We start from the raw sequence: 17,144 nt of genomic DNA on the forward strand, positions 1-17,144 counted from the left end.
CTGCACCCTAGATTGGTTCGCGCCGGTTAACCTGAAGGACGCGTACTTCCACGTCTCCATCTTGCCTCGACACCGACCCTTCCTATGGTTTGCGTTCGACAGCCAGGTTTATCAGTAAAAGGTCCTCCCCTTCAGCCTGTCCCTGTCCCCTCACATCTTCACCAAGGCCACAGAGGCAACCCTTACCCCGCTACGGGAATTGGGCATGCGCATACTCAATTACCTCGGCAACTGGCTCATCCTAGCTCACTCTTGAGAGTTACTATGCACGCACAGGGACCAGGTGCTCCGGCACCTCAGCTGTCAAGGGCATCAGATCAACTGGGAAAAGAGCAAGCTCGTCCCGGTTCAGAGAATCTCTTTTCTCGACATGGAGTTAGACTCAGTCACGATGACAGCGTGCCTCATGAACACGCGTGCGCAGTCAGTGCTCTGGTGCCTCGCTCTCTTTGAGCCCGGCACAGTGGTTCCTCTAAAACAATTCCAGAGGCTCTTGGGGCATATAGCATCCTCAGCCGCGGTTGCGCCACTCGGGTTGATGTATATGAGACCGCTTCAGACTTGAGTCCCGAGATGGGCATGGTGCCACGGCACATACCGTGTGGTAATCACCCCCTCCTGCCATCAGACTTTCAACCCTTGGACAGACCTCTGTTTTCTGCGGACTAGAGTCTCCCTACAGCAGGTGTCCAGATGCGTCGTGGTCACCACAGACGCCTCTCAACAGGTTTGGGGTGCCGTGTGCAATGGGCACGCTGCCGCTGGCTCCTAGACAGGGCCCTGGCTGCATTGGCACATCAACTGCCTTGAGTTACTGGCTGTATTCCCTGCCCTGTGGAGGTTTCTACCGCTGATCCAGGGCAAGCATGTCTTGATCCGTTCAGACAGCACCACGACGGTAGTGTACATAAATTGCCACGGCTGCATGCGCTCTCGTCATCTGTCACAACTCGCCCGCCAACTCCTCCTTTGTAGTCTGCAGCAACTCAGGTCGCCCCAGTGAGCCTCCTTGCACTGGTGCTGTGCAAGATCAGGGAGGACAAGTAACAAGTCACTTTGGTGGCTCTTTACTGGCCCACCCGGACTTGGTTCTCAGATATTAATCTCGGCAAATTTCCTTAAGGAAGGACCTTCTTTCTCAGGTACAGCGTACCCGCTGGCATTCGCACCCAGACCTCTGGCCCCTGGACAGGATGCGGAAGATCTAAGTGACCTACCACTTCTAGTCGTAGATACAATCAACCAAGCCAGAGCTCCCTCCACCAGACAACTTTATGCCCTGAAGTGGCGCTTGTTTGCAAATTGGTGTTCTTCCCGAGCTGGAGACCCGAAGAGATGTGCAGTTCAGTCAGTGCTCTCATTCCTGCAGGAGAGGCTGGAGGGGAGGCTTTCCCCCTCCACCTTGAAGGTGTACGTAGCAGCCATCGCGGCCCACCACGATGCAGTAGACTCCCAACCAAGCCTGTTCCCCTCCTGGGATCTCTCAGTGGTCCTTTTGGGCCTTCAGAGACCCCTCTTCGAGCCGCTGGAATCAGTTGGACTCAGGGCCCTCTCTCTAAAGACTTCCCTGCTGATCACGCTTGCCTCCATCAAGATGGTCGGGGACCTGCAAGCGTTCTCTGTCACCGACACTTGCCTGGAGTTCGGTCCGGCAGACACACATGATCCTAAGACCGCGACCGGGCTACGTGCCCAAGGTTCCTACCATGCCCTTCAGAGACCAGGTAGTTAACCTGCAAGCGCTGCCCCGGGAGGAGGCAGACCCAGCCCCTTCGTTGCTGTGTCCGGTATGTGCTTTGCGTACCTACTTGGACCGCACGCAGAGCTTTAGCCATTCTGAGCAGCTCTTTGTCTGCTTTGGTGGACAGCGGAAAGGGAACGCTGTCTCCAAACAGAGGCTTTCCCACTGGGTGGTGGACACCATTTCATTGGCCTATCACACCCAGGCCGTGCCTTGCGGGTCCGAGCACACTCAACAAGGAGTGTTGTGTCCTCATGGGCACTGAGTCAGTATCGTCCCGTGTTTTCTCAGGTCCGAGCTGACGGACTGGCCAAGTGGATCACTTGCACCTAGCGCCCTTTCCCTCGGACGAGTTAAAACTGTGCGCTTTCTCTCCCAGGAGATCCCGTATATTCAGATCCCTGGATGACTCCTCCCTAGCCCTATGGGTCCGCAATTCAGCAGAGGAATTCGCCGACCCAGTCCACTGCGTGTACTCAAATTTACCCTGTACTGGAATAGGTGCTCCACAGGTCATCACTCCTGGATCTACTGGATCTACCACCGCACCATTTTTCCACATGTTACCTGAGTGGCCCATGTGATGTATTCGTCACTTACCTCCCCGTCCCTGGGCAGGTGTGGTCTCCGCAGGGCCATTTCTCCCTGAAAGAATAGGAAACTGGGTAAGACCCCCTTCCCACGATGCGTGTAAGGGCCCCAGCCATTTGCTCAATGCGAGAAACATAGAGAAAAAAGAGACCCGTCTAGGCTCGGCCCGAAAAAGCGTCGCCGCCTTCCCCTGTTTAGGGTAACTAGAAGGATTCCGATTACTTTTATGGGGCATTGGGGAAGGGTACGTGCAGCCTGACACAACTGGTCGCCTTTGCACTTGAAATACTTGCCCGCTCTGGTGTCAGCAGTACACGTACACGTACACAGGCAGCAGTACACGTTAAATTGGACCCCTAGTTTCGCCCCTGTGGTGTCCGGACCATTTCTGGCTCCTCAGAAAAATCCTGAATGAACTCGACGTATTTCCCCGCTTTTATACCCGTGTGTCCGGGGGGCAGGGTATGCAAATATGTCTGCCTAATTTTCATTGGCCTTTTTTCATAGATCAGAGGCATATTCGGCGCTCGAGAGACCCCTAGTGTCATTTCTTCGACACAACGTCTCGTTCCCTCCATCAGGGAACGGAGGTTACATACGCAACCTAGACATTTTTAAAAGATATATTATTTTTATAGCTTTCAACTTTTTTTATTGTCTTATTTATTTTTTACATTTTTATTTTGAGTGATGGAAGGGTAAATTTATCATAATTTCCATATTTTGGGCTTAATTTTCCTTTTAAATTCAAAGATAATGGACTGCCAGCTAACTTGTAAAATGTTAGCAAATTAAAAAGTCTTATTCAACTTTTATTTCCATCTCACTCTGTTATCTGTACATGCAATTACCGGGCAGCAGTCTGTTGAAGTTTGTGTCATGCAACCCAAATTTGCTGCCCTTAGCACAAAATCTTTTTTTAACAAAACAGTAAAGTTTTTTGTTGCTATACCTACTGTACCATCCAATACTGACACTTTACTAATGTAAATTGTTCGAGCACCATACTGTTACTATGGTAACCTTTTCAAGTGAACGTGCTGGTGGCCATCTATTTAGGCTCAAGTACGCACTGTGACTAACTTGTGATCAAACTTTTGTGGTTATGCTGAAACATTGTTTGAAAAGGCTGTTTAAATGGATATGTAAAAATAATTACGGTAGTAAACTTAAGCTCCTTGCCTTCAACAGTGTCACTAATTGAAGAATTTCTATTAGTGTAATAACATCTTATGTTGATCTAACATTTTATATCTTGCTCCGCTGTAGCCATGGGTGTGCTGATGTCCAAGAAACAGCAGGTGGAAAAGGTGCAGAAGTGCAGCGCAGTGGTTTCGGCTTTTAAATCTGGACTGAAGGACCGGGCGGCCCTGGACTCTGTGGTCCAGACGGAGGTCGTTTCCGAGAACGGCGATGGATCTGCTGAAGGATCCCTCCAGCCTAACACAGACCAGAATGAACAGAAAGAGAAAGACAACAAAACATGCTCTTTATCTACTCAGCAGGACTCTGCCCTGGCCAAAAAGGAGAAAAAAGCCAATCAGGAGGCTTGGGGACGTCTCCGTGATGGGAAGGGGGTGGAGCCTGAAGAACTAAACAAGGCACATCAGCTCATTCCTCCGGCATTTGTGCGGCCAAAGAGAGAGGCCAATGACGACCAGCCAGTAGATGTGCCGCTTGGGCAAAAAGAACAGGTAATATGGCTGAATAACTGGTTCCAAGAAAACCAGGAAATAATTGTGTTCACATTTGAGGTTAGGAGGTAGTTTTCATAAAATATATGTTCCTGTTGACTGAATTACTTGACTGAATAACTTGCTTTTGGCGCCACTCTGTGGACATTTATGTGGCCATAAGTTCAAAGATACCACTGGTATCAGCCATTTCATTAAAAGCACAGACAGAGTTCAGCAGCAGAATATTCGAACATACTGTTTCTGAATTCACAGTGTGATTAGTCTGGATTTAAAAAATTAGATATCATAGAAACAATCATAGATTTAACAAGTCTCCCAATATTCATTACACAACCTCTCTTGACCTTCACATCTGGTCATTTGCACATGAGAAAGGCAACTGACTAAACATACATGAGAGCTGATGACTTAGCTATACTCTATGTACTTATAAAACTAGTCGGTCTTTCTCTTCAGCTGACAGAGGGGTGTTGGTGGAGGTTATCCTTTCTTTCTGATCAGAAATCAGTTCTGTGACATGTATGTTGGACAACATCAAGATTTAGAGTAAGGAAAGCTGATCTCAGCTCAACCTAAAAGGCTGCTTAGGTTTGTTGACAGTGCGTAGGTAGTGGGTACTGGCTGGTGATCTGCAGTGGTGTCTGTATTCAGTACAAAATTAACTGGGTAACTGAAGCTTGCACTGATGGGGCCAGATCTCACAGCAAGCCACAGAGGAGCCACTTCACAACTCCATTCCAAAGAATGTATTTGTTTACCTGCAATGTCTCTCACATCAGATATTAAAAACAAGAGCAGGCAGATCGAGATGCAATTTGGCTTGTCTTTGTGAGTTATGTGAAGATGTATTTATTGTTGTTGGGTTTTTCAGGAAAGAACATTTCAGTTATGAAAGGAATGTAAAATATATGGTGGATTGGTGGATATAATGCTCATTAAGCAACTTTACTTTTAATTTAACAATGTAGAATATACATGGAATGTCTCAAAATATATATGAAACCTAAGTTGCCTAGCAAGACAGAATTTTTTTAACATCATAGTCACATTCAAATTCAATACAATTAAATGAAATACACAGTCACTGCACCAAATGACTGAAGCAACATTTAACAGTTAGGTTTAGAACAAGACATTACTATAAAGACTAGCGAAGACAAACTTTGATGATGGCTTTTCAAAGCCTTGTTTAAAAGTTTCAAATAAAGACTTGTTTGAAGGTTATAACATGCCTTAAAGACAAACAGAATGATAAGCGGTGGCTAGGATGATGCTAGCAGTTGTTAAGAGCTCAAAACAGAGATTAGTGGTTGCTAGGTTGTCCTATGTGTTTGCTAGGCAGTTGCTAAGAGTTTTCAAGTGGCTGCTATAGCATTTATAGGGTGTTCATGGTGGTTGCTATGGTGCTGCTATATAGTTAATAAGAGTTTCAGAGTGGTTGCTATGACATTGCTAGGGTATTCTGGGTGGTTTCTAGGGCATTGCTAGGCAGTTAACAGACAACCATATAGACACTGATCAATTTGAAAAATAATAAAGCATTCTAAGTCAGAACAGGCTGAAGGTCTGTCCTGACTCTGGTTGCCATGACTTGAAAGCGAGATGTTTGATTTTCAGTTAAGAGAAAACTGTCAGTCCGATCAGTAGAAAAGATAAAGCAACCCAAGTCAGAACAGGCTGAAGGTCTGTGCCAAGTTTGGTGGACTAGCTTGAAAACTCAAGGAGTTACATTTAGAAAAGTTGGTCTTTTGTCAAGTTTTACTGTAATATAATGTTGGCTCTGTTAAGCCAACATTGTGAGGTGATCCATAATAATATAACATATTTATAAATCCCACACATACAAAATTCTGTAATGGCAATTTTATCATATCTGTTTTTATCATTCATGGAAAATAGAGGTTGATGACCTTTCCAGCAGTTAAAACCAATCAGACATAATGATGCCCAGAATTCTGATACAGAGATTGAGTCAGATTCACTGGCAAAGTGACCGTCCTTTGGCTGATCTAATCACCCCAGTTCTAAATTCAGCACCTCTCCCCATCACTCATATCACAGTCCACACTCTCCACATAGTCAGATGTCACAATTTGAAGGGCAAAAAAAATAAAAAGTTTGTCTTGTGCCTACGCAAGTACAGGATGAATGTTTTATCTGGAATGTCAGAAATGTATTCGATCCCTGGCTTCTTGGTGCTATGACATCTAGAATTATTAATACAGCTTTTTACGATTGCTATGACAGATTTTTCAATACTTTTAACAATTTTCCAAAACTCTTAACACAGTTAGCACTACATCCGTCTGTGTAAGCAATACTATTAACACATTTCTTGTTGCTTTAACACAAAATGCATACAATTAACACAAATTTAAAATGCTTGAACTTCTTTTACACACAAGCTCAACCAAGACCAAAACAATGTAATTTTACAGTCAAATTTACAAATGCTTTCACACTATGTCAGAACAGGTAACATCATGTTCTAAACATAACTTATGTAGGCTAAAGTCAAAGTGAACCGCTGTTCATATTGTGAATTGAAACACAAATATATTCCCTGTATCTTATTCCATTGCTAATGAGAAACAGCTTATTGAAGTTATGCAAATATATAAATCACAGCTGATTCCCATCTAGGAAGCACACTCAGGTGTTGAGGTTCTTTCAATCGCATGATCATATGTTTTAAAAGAGGACTCTTTGGGCTGATCTTGTGTGGAAAAGGAACAATATAGAGCAACACAAAAAAAGAAAGAAAGAAAGAAAGAAAAAAAAATGCCTGCACGAGGGAGAGGAAGACGAGTACCAGGACAAGGGAGAGGAGTGGGGCAAGGACAAGGGAGAGGAGTGGGGCAAGGGCAAGGACAAGGGAGAGGAGTGGGGCAAGGTAGAGGGAGAGGAGTGGGGCAAGGTAGAGGGAGAGGAGTGGGGCAAGGGAGAGGAGTGGGGCAGGGGCAAGGGAGAGGAGTGGGGCAGGGGCAAGGGAGAGGAGTGGGGCAGGGGCAAGGGAGAGGAGTGGGGCAGGGGCAAGGGAGAGGAGTGGGGCAAGGACAAGGGAGAGGAGTGGGGCAAGGGCAAGGGAGAGGAGTGGGGCAAGGGAGAGGAGTGGGGCAAGGGCAAGGGAGAGGAGTGGGGCAAGGGAGAGGAGTGGGGCAAGGGAGAGGAGTGGGGCAAGGACAAGGGAGAGGAGTGGGGCAAGGACAAGGGAGAGGAGTGGGGCAAGGGAGAGGAGTGGGGCAAGGGAGAGGAGTGGGGCAAGGTAGAGGGAGAGGAGTGGGGCAAGGGAGAGGAGTGGGGCAAGGGCAAGGGAGAGGAGTGGGGCAGGGGCAAGGGAGAGGAGTGGGGCAAGGACAAGGGAGAGGAGTGGGGCAAGGACAAGGGAGAGGAGTGGGGCAAGGGAGAGGAGTGGGGCAAGGTAGAGGGAGAGGAGTGGGGCAAGGTAGAGGGAGAGGAGTGGGGCAGGGGCAAGGGAGAGGAGTGGGGCAAGGGCAAGGGAGAGGAGTGGGGCAAGGTAGAGGAGTTAGAATGCGTGGTGGCGCTCAAAGAAGGACCAGAGCTAGGGTAACTGATCAAATAAGAGCTATTATCATTGACCATGTCATAAACCACGGGCTATCATACAGAGTAGCTGGTGAACGAGTACAGCCAAATCTCAGCCGGGACACAGTGGCATCCATTGTCCGTATTTTCAGAGAAACCAACAGGTAGGATATTGCTTCTCCAGCAAAGTGTAAATAATTTTACCATTTATTAGAGTGACTGTATGCCTCCGGTCTCTAAAATGTAACTGTATTTTGTCCCTGTAAGGATTCAACGTCTACCTCCCTCAGGGGGCAGAGGAAAGCTCCTGAATGAAGAACAGGAACTTGCTATTGTCAACATGGTGATTGCTGACAATGAAATAAAACTGAAGGACATTCAGTCCAGAGTTGTAGAGGACAACCTTGTCTTTGGGAACATTGCAGCAATCAGCATAACATCCATTTCTCGGACTCTAGCTAAACACAGAGTTCGAATGAAACAACTATACAAAGTTCCTTTTGAAAGGAACAGTGAGCGCATCAAAGAACTCCGTCACCAATACGTCCAGGTAAGGTTATGCAATACAGTCATTACTGTAATATACACAGTGTGTTTTGCAGTAAACTACTCTATAAACCTGGAGTACATTAGGACATACAGTAGAGATACAGCAAAGCATTTACATACACTGTGTCTGATTACTTTCAGAGAGTCATGGAGTTGGAGGCCAATCAAGTCCCACATGAAATTATTTATGTTGACGAGGCTGGCTTCAACTTAGCAAAAAGGCGTCACCGTGGGAGAAACATAATTGGCAAAAGGGCCACAGTTACCGTGCCGGGCCAGAGAGGAGCCAACATTACCATGTGCACCGCAATCTCCAACAACGGTGCACTCCTGCATAAATGTGAGATTGGCCCCTACAACACAGACCGCCTTCTCCTGTTTTTAGAAGACCTGCACGAAAGACTGGTGCCAGCGGTAGAAAGGGGACAGGTGGGAGACCACTTGCCAATATATGTGATCATATGGGACAATGTGGCATTCCACCATTCCCGTGCAGTCACAGCCTGGTTTGACGCCCATCCAAGGATGATGTCCCATTTCCTTGCCCCTTACGCCCCTTTCCTCAACCCCATTGAGGAGTTTTTCTCAGCCTGGAGATGGAAAGTTTTTGACCATCGTCCACATGACCAAATGTCCCTCCTGGATGCAATGGATGCTGCATACCAAGACATCACAGCTGAACACTGCCAGGGGTGGATAAGGCATGCCAAAAGATTCTTCCCACGATGCCTTGCCAGAGAACATATCAGGTGTGATGTGGATGAGAACATGTGGCCAAATGCAGAAGACCGGGAAGATTAGAAGATTACTTTGTTTTTTAAATTATTATTCCAGTGCTTTTTCTGTTTGTATATCTTGCAGCAATGTCCTTTTGCAAATAAAGTCTTTACTGCAGCAATTCTGTCTCTGTCTTTTTTTTTTCAGAAACTGTACATTCTATAAAGCTACTCTGAGATGGGTCATTCGTTTTTTGTGTTGAATTTCTGCAGCAAAAGAAAGTAAAATGCATTTACTAAACCCAACAAAACAAAAATGTAGAGAGGCATCAAAAGAAACTACAGTGCAAAACACAATCTATGATCAATACAATATACTGTCTATTGTATAAGGGCAGACCTGACACATAAAATAATGCAGTTTCTGTAATTTCAGCTGATGATAGTGTTTTTTTGTCATTGTGTTATGATTGACTAAATGTTCCTGTTGGAAGAGAACATGTGTTAGTGTTTTGAATAATTATTTGATTTTGAAACATGTTTGCAGTGTTTTGTTAGACATAGTGTATTGTGTTAGTGTATTATTGTATTTTGAAAATTAGTTTTGGAGTTTAGTTTACAATGTGTGATTTTGAGCATGAAATTAACCGTTTTGCCAATTGTGTGTTTTAGGTGTGTTGGTGCGTTAAGAGTTTAGGAAACTTGTTAAATGTATTGAAAAAACTGTCATAGCGATTGGAAAAAACTGTAAGTGTAGGGTGTGTAAAGCTCCTGTTTTATGAAATCACTTCCTTAAGAAATCATTTTATTATATGGAGAGAAAACAGAATAATTGAACAGTGTAGCCAGACCATTGATTAGATGATAAATAGCCTGATCCACATTGCAGCTTATTCTGGCCAAGATTCGCCTACTTTTGACCATCATGTAGACCAGGGGTGTCAAACTCGTTCCTGGAAGCCCACAGTCCAGCAGAGTTTAGCTCCAACCCTAATTAAACACACCTGAAGCAGCTAATCAAGGTCTTGAGGAGTGCTTGAAGATTAAAAGGAGGCATTTTAGAACAGGGCTGGGACTAAACACTGAGTTTGACACCCCTGATGTAGACCAACCAACCAGAGTTGGTTATATATCGCCGGCGTGTCCTGCTGTATATTTTCGTCATTACAGCAGAAACAACTTCAAATACTCAGTATAAGACATCATTAGAAACTATAAAGGGTCTACTTTTATTTGTGTACTCTCACAATAACAACAAAATCTTGTGCTTTTGTAAAATAAAGAAAATAAAGAGTGAGCTTTCAGCAGTCTCTGTGTTCACGAGCATATTTCAGAAACACGTCACAAAAACTGAAACTCTGCGACTACTCATCACACAAACATGAAACATATGTCTAAAGAAAGCTTAAAATGTCTACTTTTAAATAAAACTAATCAAATTTAAAACAAATATTCTCCTGCAATGCAATCTGTTTGAAACAAATCGATGTACAGTTTTTACTGGTCTATCTAATTATCTGTAATGTGATCCCACCCACCAGCAGAGCGCGCCATTCATACGCTAATGTGCTGAGACGATCAATGCAAATGTACACGCCCCCCGACTGTGAGGTTGTCAACACATTTCATTCATTTTTCTGCGCGTTTGCAACGATACACAGGCGAGAAAGCTCCAGCATATTATGGAAGATTTAACATTTTCCTCAGAAGAGCGGGATACAATTTCAGACGAGTAAGTCAATTAGTTTTCATTAGTTGACATGCTATTTTATATATACATGTAATTTGTATGCTGTATGATATAAATATGATATGTAATATGATATAAAATAATATGAATGTTTAGATTATATTTTATCTAGTGTTTAAAATGCCTCATTATCATCAACAAAGCTTGTGCTTGCAAATATGTGTTCAGGTTAAATTAGTAAAATACACTTTAAATATGCCCATGAAAATCACCATCTTATGATTTCTGAAGTATCATGTGACACTGAAGACTGCAGTAATGATACTGAAAATTCAGCTTTGATCACAAATTGCATTTTACAATATATTCAAATAGAAAATGTTCTTTTAAATTGTAAAAAGAGTTCAGAATAGCAATGTTGTTTCTGTATTTTGGATCAAATAATTCCAGTCTTGGTGAGCAGAAGAGACTTCTTTTAAATGGTAGTGTAGGTCTAAAATTAAGTCTTTATGTAAAGAAAATGTATAGTCAGATTACTTCTTTTAACTTAAAACTTGATTTTGATCATTAAGTCTCCTCATATTCATTCTCTATTCCTGATTGATAGGCCCAGGGGAGGGTCTTTGTATCCTCAGGTGTGAAATACATCCATATTCATAACTCGCATATTACCTACCAACACTAAAAGTGTCTTACAAAAGTTCAATTACTATATTGTTTTGTATTTATGAGTGATCAGGATGGTTTTCACATCATTTTGTAGCAAAAACTCTAGGCTACAAGATCCAGTTCTCAAAAGTCTTGTGGACAAATGTTTAGTATGTGTTATATGACCTTATTTCAGTGACTTATTATTTTCTCAAAAATACAAACCTGTACATGCATGTTGCTCACATATTATTTTTGCCCATTTGTGCTGAATGCAGTGTTATCAGACTTTAGCCATTAATATGTTTTTAAGCAACTGAAAAAAGCACAAATGTCAAGGCATGTCAAAACTTCTCCAGGGCCCAAAATACCCTCAGACCCCAGAGGGTTAAAATGCCTTGACCCTGAGCTGCATTAATATGACAGGTTGTCAATATTTATGCCCAGTCTACACAGTCTGTCATTGGACTTCATACATCACAGCAAGAATGAGCAGCATGCAATAAGACACCTACAATGCAAGAGCGTGCTATATTATTATCATTAATATATCGTTATTTATTTATTTGTTTGATCTGTAAAGCACTTTGGGTCAACTACTGTTATTTTTAATGTGCTCTATAAATAAATGTTGACTTGACTTTATGCAGAATCCATCATTAGTGATTCCTCATTAGATCTTCCACAGGGTGTCCATGGTACTGCAGGGGATCCACCGTTTATTGTTTGAGCTCAGGCAATATTTGTGAAAAATGAAAATATATGTGAAACAAAAATATAATATAACTTAACCAAAACTAAAGTTAAGAAGCTAAAGTTCAGCTAAAGGGTTTCATGTCCCTCCCACATTAAAATGTATAAAGTTAAATACAATTAAAGGGATGGTTCATCCAAAAATAAAAATTCTCTCATTATTTATTCACACTCATGATATCCCAGGTGTGTATGACTTTCTTAACCAGAACACATTTGAAGAAAATAGAAAAAGATCTTAGCTCAGTAGGCCTTTAAAATTCAAGTGAATGGAGATTTGTCTTTTGAAGCTCCAATAATCGCAGATAGAAAGCATAAACGCTATTGATACGACACCAGCTGTTCAATTAATATCTTCTAAATTGACACAATCGCTTTTGGTGTGAAAAAGATCAATATTTAAGTACTTTTTTTAAACTCTAAATCATGCTTGTTCTGCAGCGGTACGAGCGTGTAATGTAATGTCATTGGAATTTGAAACACGAATGAAGAGGCATGTGCGTCACAGCCAGAAGAACAGTGCTGTTTACAAGTGAGAAGGAGGAACTCAGTAACATGTTCAGTAGCATGTTTGTTCTGGTTTAGATCTCTATTTATCTTTTTCTTTACTCACAATGGTGCATTTGTGTGCTCATCTGAATGTCTCAACTGAGTGGAGAACGTGAGATTACGTCAGTATCATGGCAACATGAATACGCCACTCGAGAGCAATGTAAGGGCCATAATGTATGTAAATACATTAAAATGGTACAGTATGTTATTATAGACCTGGCTCAATATATATATATATATATATATATATATATATATATATATATATATATATATATTTTTCACAAAATATTTTTTGGGGCATTTTTCCAGTTTTATGTTAGACACAGTCAGAGGCCCAGTTTACACATGGTATAAAGTTGCTATTTTTGGGTAAATCGTTTGAAACAGGACAATGCTAAATACAGGTGTAAACAGAGTCTAAAACATTGAAAATGCATGTGACCACATTGGCACAGTGATTAACAAAGAAAGAAAAAAGGTGCTGTAAAATGTGAAAACCTGCATTTGTTACCTCAATGAGATTTTGTATACCTGAATCTAACTCTTCAATTAGTTTCTTTACCTAATGGATTGAAGTTGATTTAGTAATGCTAAATAATATTTTGACTTGATTTAGAAGCACATGTTTAAGTGATTCTAATTTATTCTATTCTGTTCTATTCTATTGTATTCTATTGATTCAATTTAGTTTAAATATTACTTATTAAAATTAATTTCCATCCTGGTATTAGTGCAGTTAAATCTTATATTATACAGCATACATCAAACCTGCATGATGTCTACATGACATGAAAGTAAACCTCATGAAAGTAAGATTCAAATGCTGTAGCACTCTGCTCCATGGGATATGCTAAATGAGCACTGAATGTCAAGTGAGATTATTTCTATATTTATTGATCTTTAATGGAGGAAGGTATGGTAGTGTTAGTGCATACTGTTGGTGAGTCATCACACTTCCTGTGACGAATAGTTATGCATGTTCTAAGTGCATTATGGACTTTCTTTGAGAAAATCAATAACAGTCTGGTTGATATGTAAGGAATGATTGTTTGTCTGCTCTCCTATTGTTTTGCAATCAGCCTGTCAACGATGAGATGTGTGAGGTTTGTGAGGTGTGGACGGCAGATGATCTGTTCCCCTGTCGGATGTGCACACGGGTCTTCCATGATGGCTGTCTGAGGGAGATGGGCTACCTGAGCACAGAAGCCTTGCAGGAAATGAGAGAGACAGCCCACACCACCACTGGCTGGAGCTGCTATTACTGTGTGAGTACTACCAAAGTCCTTTTAAAGGAGAGTCAGTCCACATGGCTGCCATCTATAGAACACTTCCGGCAGCTATTTTCAATGGATACAAGTGGCATAAAAGTACAGCTTCTATCTACTTGAATGGAGAAAGACCAAAATCTCCATAATTGTTGGTCAAGATTACAATCCAAGAACAAATTTCAAATCAGCAGTTAAAGATGACAATGCCGATATAATACATTTAGCTTCTTTAGTTCAGATCACACTAAAAATGCTTTTTTTAGGCTAGTTCAGCTAATGCACATGCACTTTAAGTTGACTGACAGGCAAAGTCTGTATCTAAAAACTGATTTGCTCTTTTACATTTAAGGCTGGACTTCCTTTTCTACATATGTCATATTGGGCATTCCAATTTCTCCCATTCATTTTAATGGGAAAGTTCACCCAAAAATGAAATTTCTCTAATTTTCTCACCCTCATGCCATCCCAGATTTCTATGGTTTCTTTCATCTGCAGAACACAAATGAAGATTTTAAAAGAATATCTCATCTCTGTTGGTCCTTACAATGCATGCAGAACTCAAAATTTCCAAAAAGGACATTAAGGCAGCATAAAACTAATTCATATGACTCCAGTGGTTAAATACATGTCTTCAGAATTGATAGAATAGGTGTGGGTGAGAAACAAAAATGTAATTGCTTTTTTTATTGTTTTACTTTTATGCTGCCTTTATGTGCTTTTTGGGCCATTTGAGTTCTGGTCACCATTCACTTTCATACACATCTGGAATGGCATGAGGATAAATACACTGGCGGCCAAAATTTTGGAATAATGTTCAGATTTTGAAAAATGTTTTCAGAACTTCTTAAACTTCTTCAAAGAGTTCTCATCAAAGAATCCTCCATGTGCAGCAATGACAGCTTTGCAGATCCTTGGCATTCAAGCTGTCAGTTTGTCCTGATACTCGCATAACATTTCACCCCATGCTTCCTGTAGCACTGGCCATAGATGTGGCTGTCTTGTCGGGCCCTTCTCATGCACCTTATAGTCTATCTGATCACACAAAAGCTCATTGGGGTTAAGATCCAGAACACTCTTTTCCAATTATCTGTTGTCACTCTAACCATTTCTATTTGTTTTTTCGGTTTCAAAAGTGGCTTTTTCTTTGCAATTCTTCCCATAATGCCTGCACCCTTGAGTCTTCTCTTTACTGTTGTACATGAAACTGGTGATGAGACTCTGATGTACTTATCCTCTTGTTTAGTTGTACATCTGGCCTTCCACATCTCTTTCTGTTCTTGTTAGAGCCAATTGTCCTTTGCCTTTGAAGACTGTAGTGTATACCTGTCACAGTCTGTCTCCATCACCTTCTTCGAGTACTCTTATTTTGAAGTTTTCCCCTGCACTACGTTTCCCAGAATTCACTGCCCTAATCACTTCCATCTGTTCATCATCATCCCCACCTGTATTGCATTCTCTCATTTAGTTCCCTGTGTATAAATACCCTTTAGTTTAGTTCAGTCTTAGTGTTGTGCTCTAGTGATTGAAATTAAAAGATTGAATGTTTCTTCTCTTGTGTTCCCTCTCCAAGACACCCAGCGCTACAACACCTTTGTATGAAATGTTCAGTTTTTTTTGGCAATTTCAAGCATTGTAAAGCCTTCATTCCTCAAACAAGTTTCTAGAGAAAGCCGTTTCTTTTTTGCCATTTTTGACCTAATATTGACCTTAAGACATGCCAGTCTGTTGCATTCTGTGGCAACTCAAAAACAAAGACAATGTTTAGCTTCATTTAACACACCAAATAACTTTCAACTGTGTTTTATACAGTAGCAAGTTATTTTCTAGTACCAATTTAGCATGATTACTCAAGGATAAGGTGGAAATCTAGATTTCAAAAATGACTTTTTTCAAATAATGATGGTGCTGTTTTTTACATCAGTAATGTCCTGGAGCGGACAAGGGCATAGGTGCCATTATTCCATACTTTTGGCCGCCAGTCTAAATTATGACATTTTTGGGCAACTATTCCTTTAATACAAGTGGTCTATCTTGAGCTAAACAGTCTTTGGTACTACCCACACGCAGACATAACACACACACATGCAGATGGACAACATATTCATATACTGTACACAGGTTTAGGAGGGTTACTTTTGAAATTTATTCCACTACAGATTACAGAATACATGCTATAAAATGTAATTGTAATGTATTTCGTTAGATTACTCAAGGTCAGTAACGTATTCTAAATACTTTGGATTATTTAATCACTGGTAGATTTTTTTCATTTGTTTTGACTATAACATTTTTACCATTGACATTTTATGCATTTGGCAGATGCTTTTATCCAAAGTGACTTACAGTGCACTTATTACAGGGACAATCCCCCCAGAGCATCCTTGAGTTAAGTGCCTTTCTCAAGGACACAATGGTGGTGGTGGCTGTGGGGATCGAACCTTCTGCTTACCATTTCTGTGCTTTAGCCCACTATGCCACCACCACTCATAAACCACTATATATCACTAAACTCTAACTCATAAACCACTATAAAACTCTGCCAGTACAGTAAGACAAAATACACATGTTAAAAATACATTGTTTGAAAAACCTAAATATCATATGTTATGTTGTTTCTAAAACAAGACAAATCAAATTGATCTTGTTTTAAGGATTTGTAGATATTTTTAAAAATGTATAAAACATTTTTTTGTCAAAAATAATATTTTTGCCCTAATATCAAAGGTCTTACTAGAAATTATGATCCAGCATGAATTTTCTTGATAAAAAAATATGTTTGTGCCTGGTAACATGTGCATGTAAAATGGCTAGAAATAGCATTTTAGCTTAGCGTAAAGCTGACAATTTACACAAGGTTTATTTCTATTTCTTGTACTCCAAACTTACTGCAAACTTCTCTGTCTGCTCGTAGGAATGTAACACATCATAAGAAAGTGTTTCACCACTTTTCAAATGCACATTGGATCGCATCATTTATATGTATATATGTTTTCCATCTGAAAGGACTAAATATTAAATTAAACAAATGACAATAAAATGCAAATTAATCTTTTCAGTAATCAAAATACATTTGGAATGTAACTGTATTCTAATTACCAATGATTTAAATTGTAACTGTAGTGGAATACAGTTACTTATATTTTGTATTTTAAATAGGTATTCCTGTTACATGTATTCCATTACTCCCCAACCCTGCCTGTACATATATAACCGTGTACTATATCGACTCACCTCCAACACATCGATTGGCAGTAATCAACTGATCAGTTATGCAAAAATCAGCAGCATGAACCAGTGTAAATTTCTTTCTTCTATGAAACATTAAAGGAGAATGCATTGGTAGAATGCTTATGTTGCTCTTTTCCATATTTTAAAGTAAAAAAAAAAGAG

At 41.0% G+C, this 17,144-nt stretch overlaps 2 protein-coding genes across 3 annotated transcripts in view; both read left to right on the forward strand.

The window, feature by feature from the left end:
- Nucleotides 1-17,144, forward strand: part of LOC127636083 (serine/threonine-protein phosphatase 2A 55 kDa regulatory subunit B alpha isoform) — a 1,105,001-nt gene that overhangs the window by 270,498 nt on the left and 817,359 nt on the right. The gene's annotated exons all lie outside the window — the stretch shown is intronic.
- The window catches only part of LOC127636085 (PHD finger protein 24-like), a 60,143-nt gene that overhangs the window by 14,370 nt on the left and 28,629 nt on the right, over nucleotides 1-17,144 (forward strand). For both annotated transcript variants that reach the window (XM_052116471.1, XM_052116470.1), the window contains exons 2-3: nucleotides 3,602-4,026; nucleotides 13,566-13,751. In XM_052116471.1, the coding sequence (XP_051972431.1) occupies nucleotides 3,604-4,026; nucleotides 13,566-13,751 (609 nt within the window). In that variant the 5' untranslated portion in view covers nucleotides 3,602-3,603. The remainder of the gene's footprint in view (nucleotides 1-3,601; nucleotides 4,027-13,565; nucleotides 13,752-17,144) is intronic.

This window comes from Xyrauchen texanus, chromosome 43, assembly GCF_025860055.1.
Source record: "Xyrauchen texanus isolate HMW12.3.18 chromosome 43, RBS_HiC_50CHRs, whole genome shotgun sequence".
Lineage (NCBI taxonomy): Eukaryota > Metazoa > Chordata > Actinopteri > Cypriniformes > Catostomidae > Xyrauchen > Xyrauchen texanus.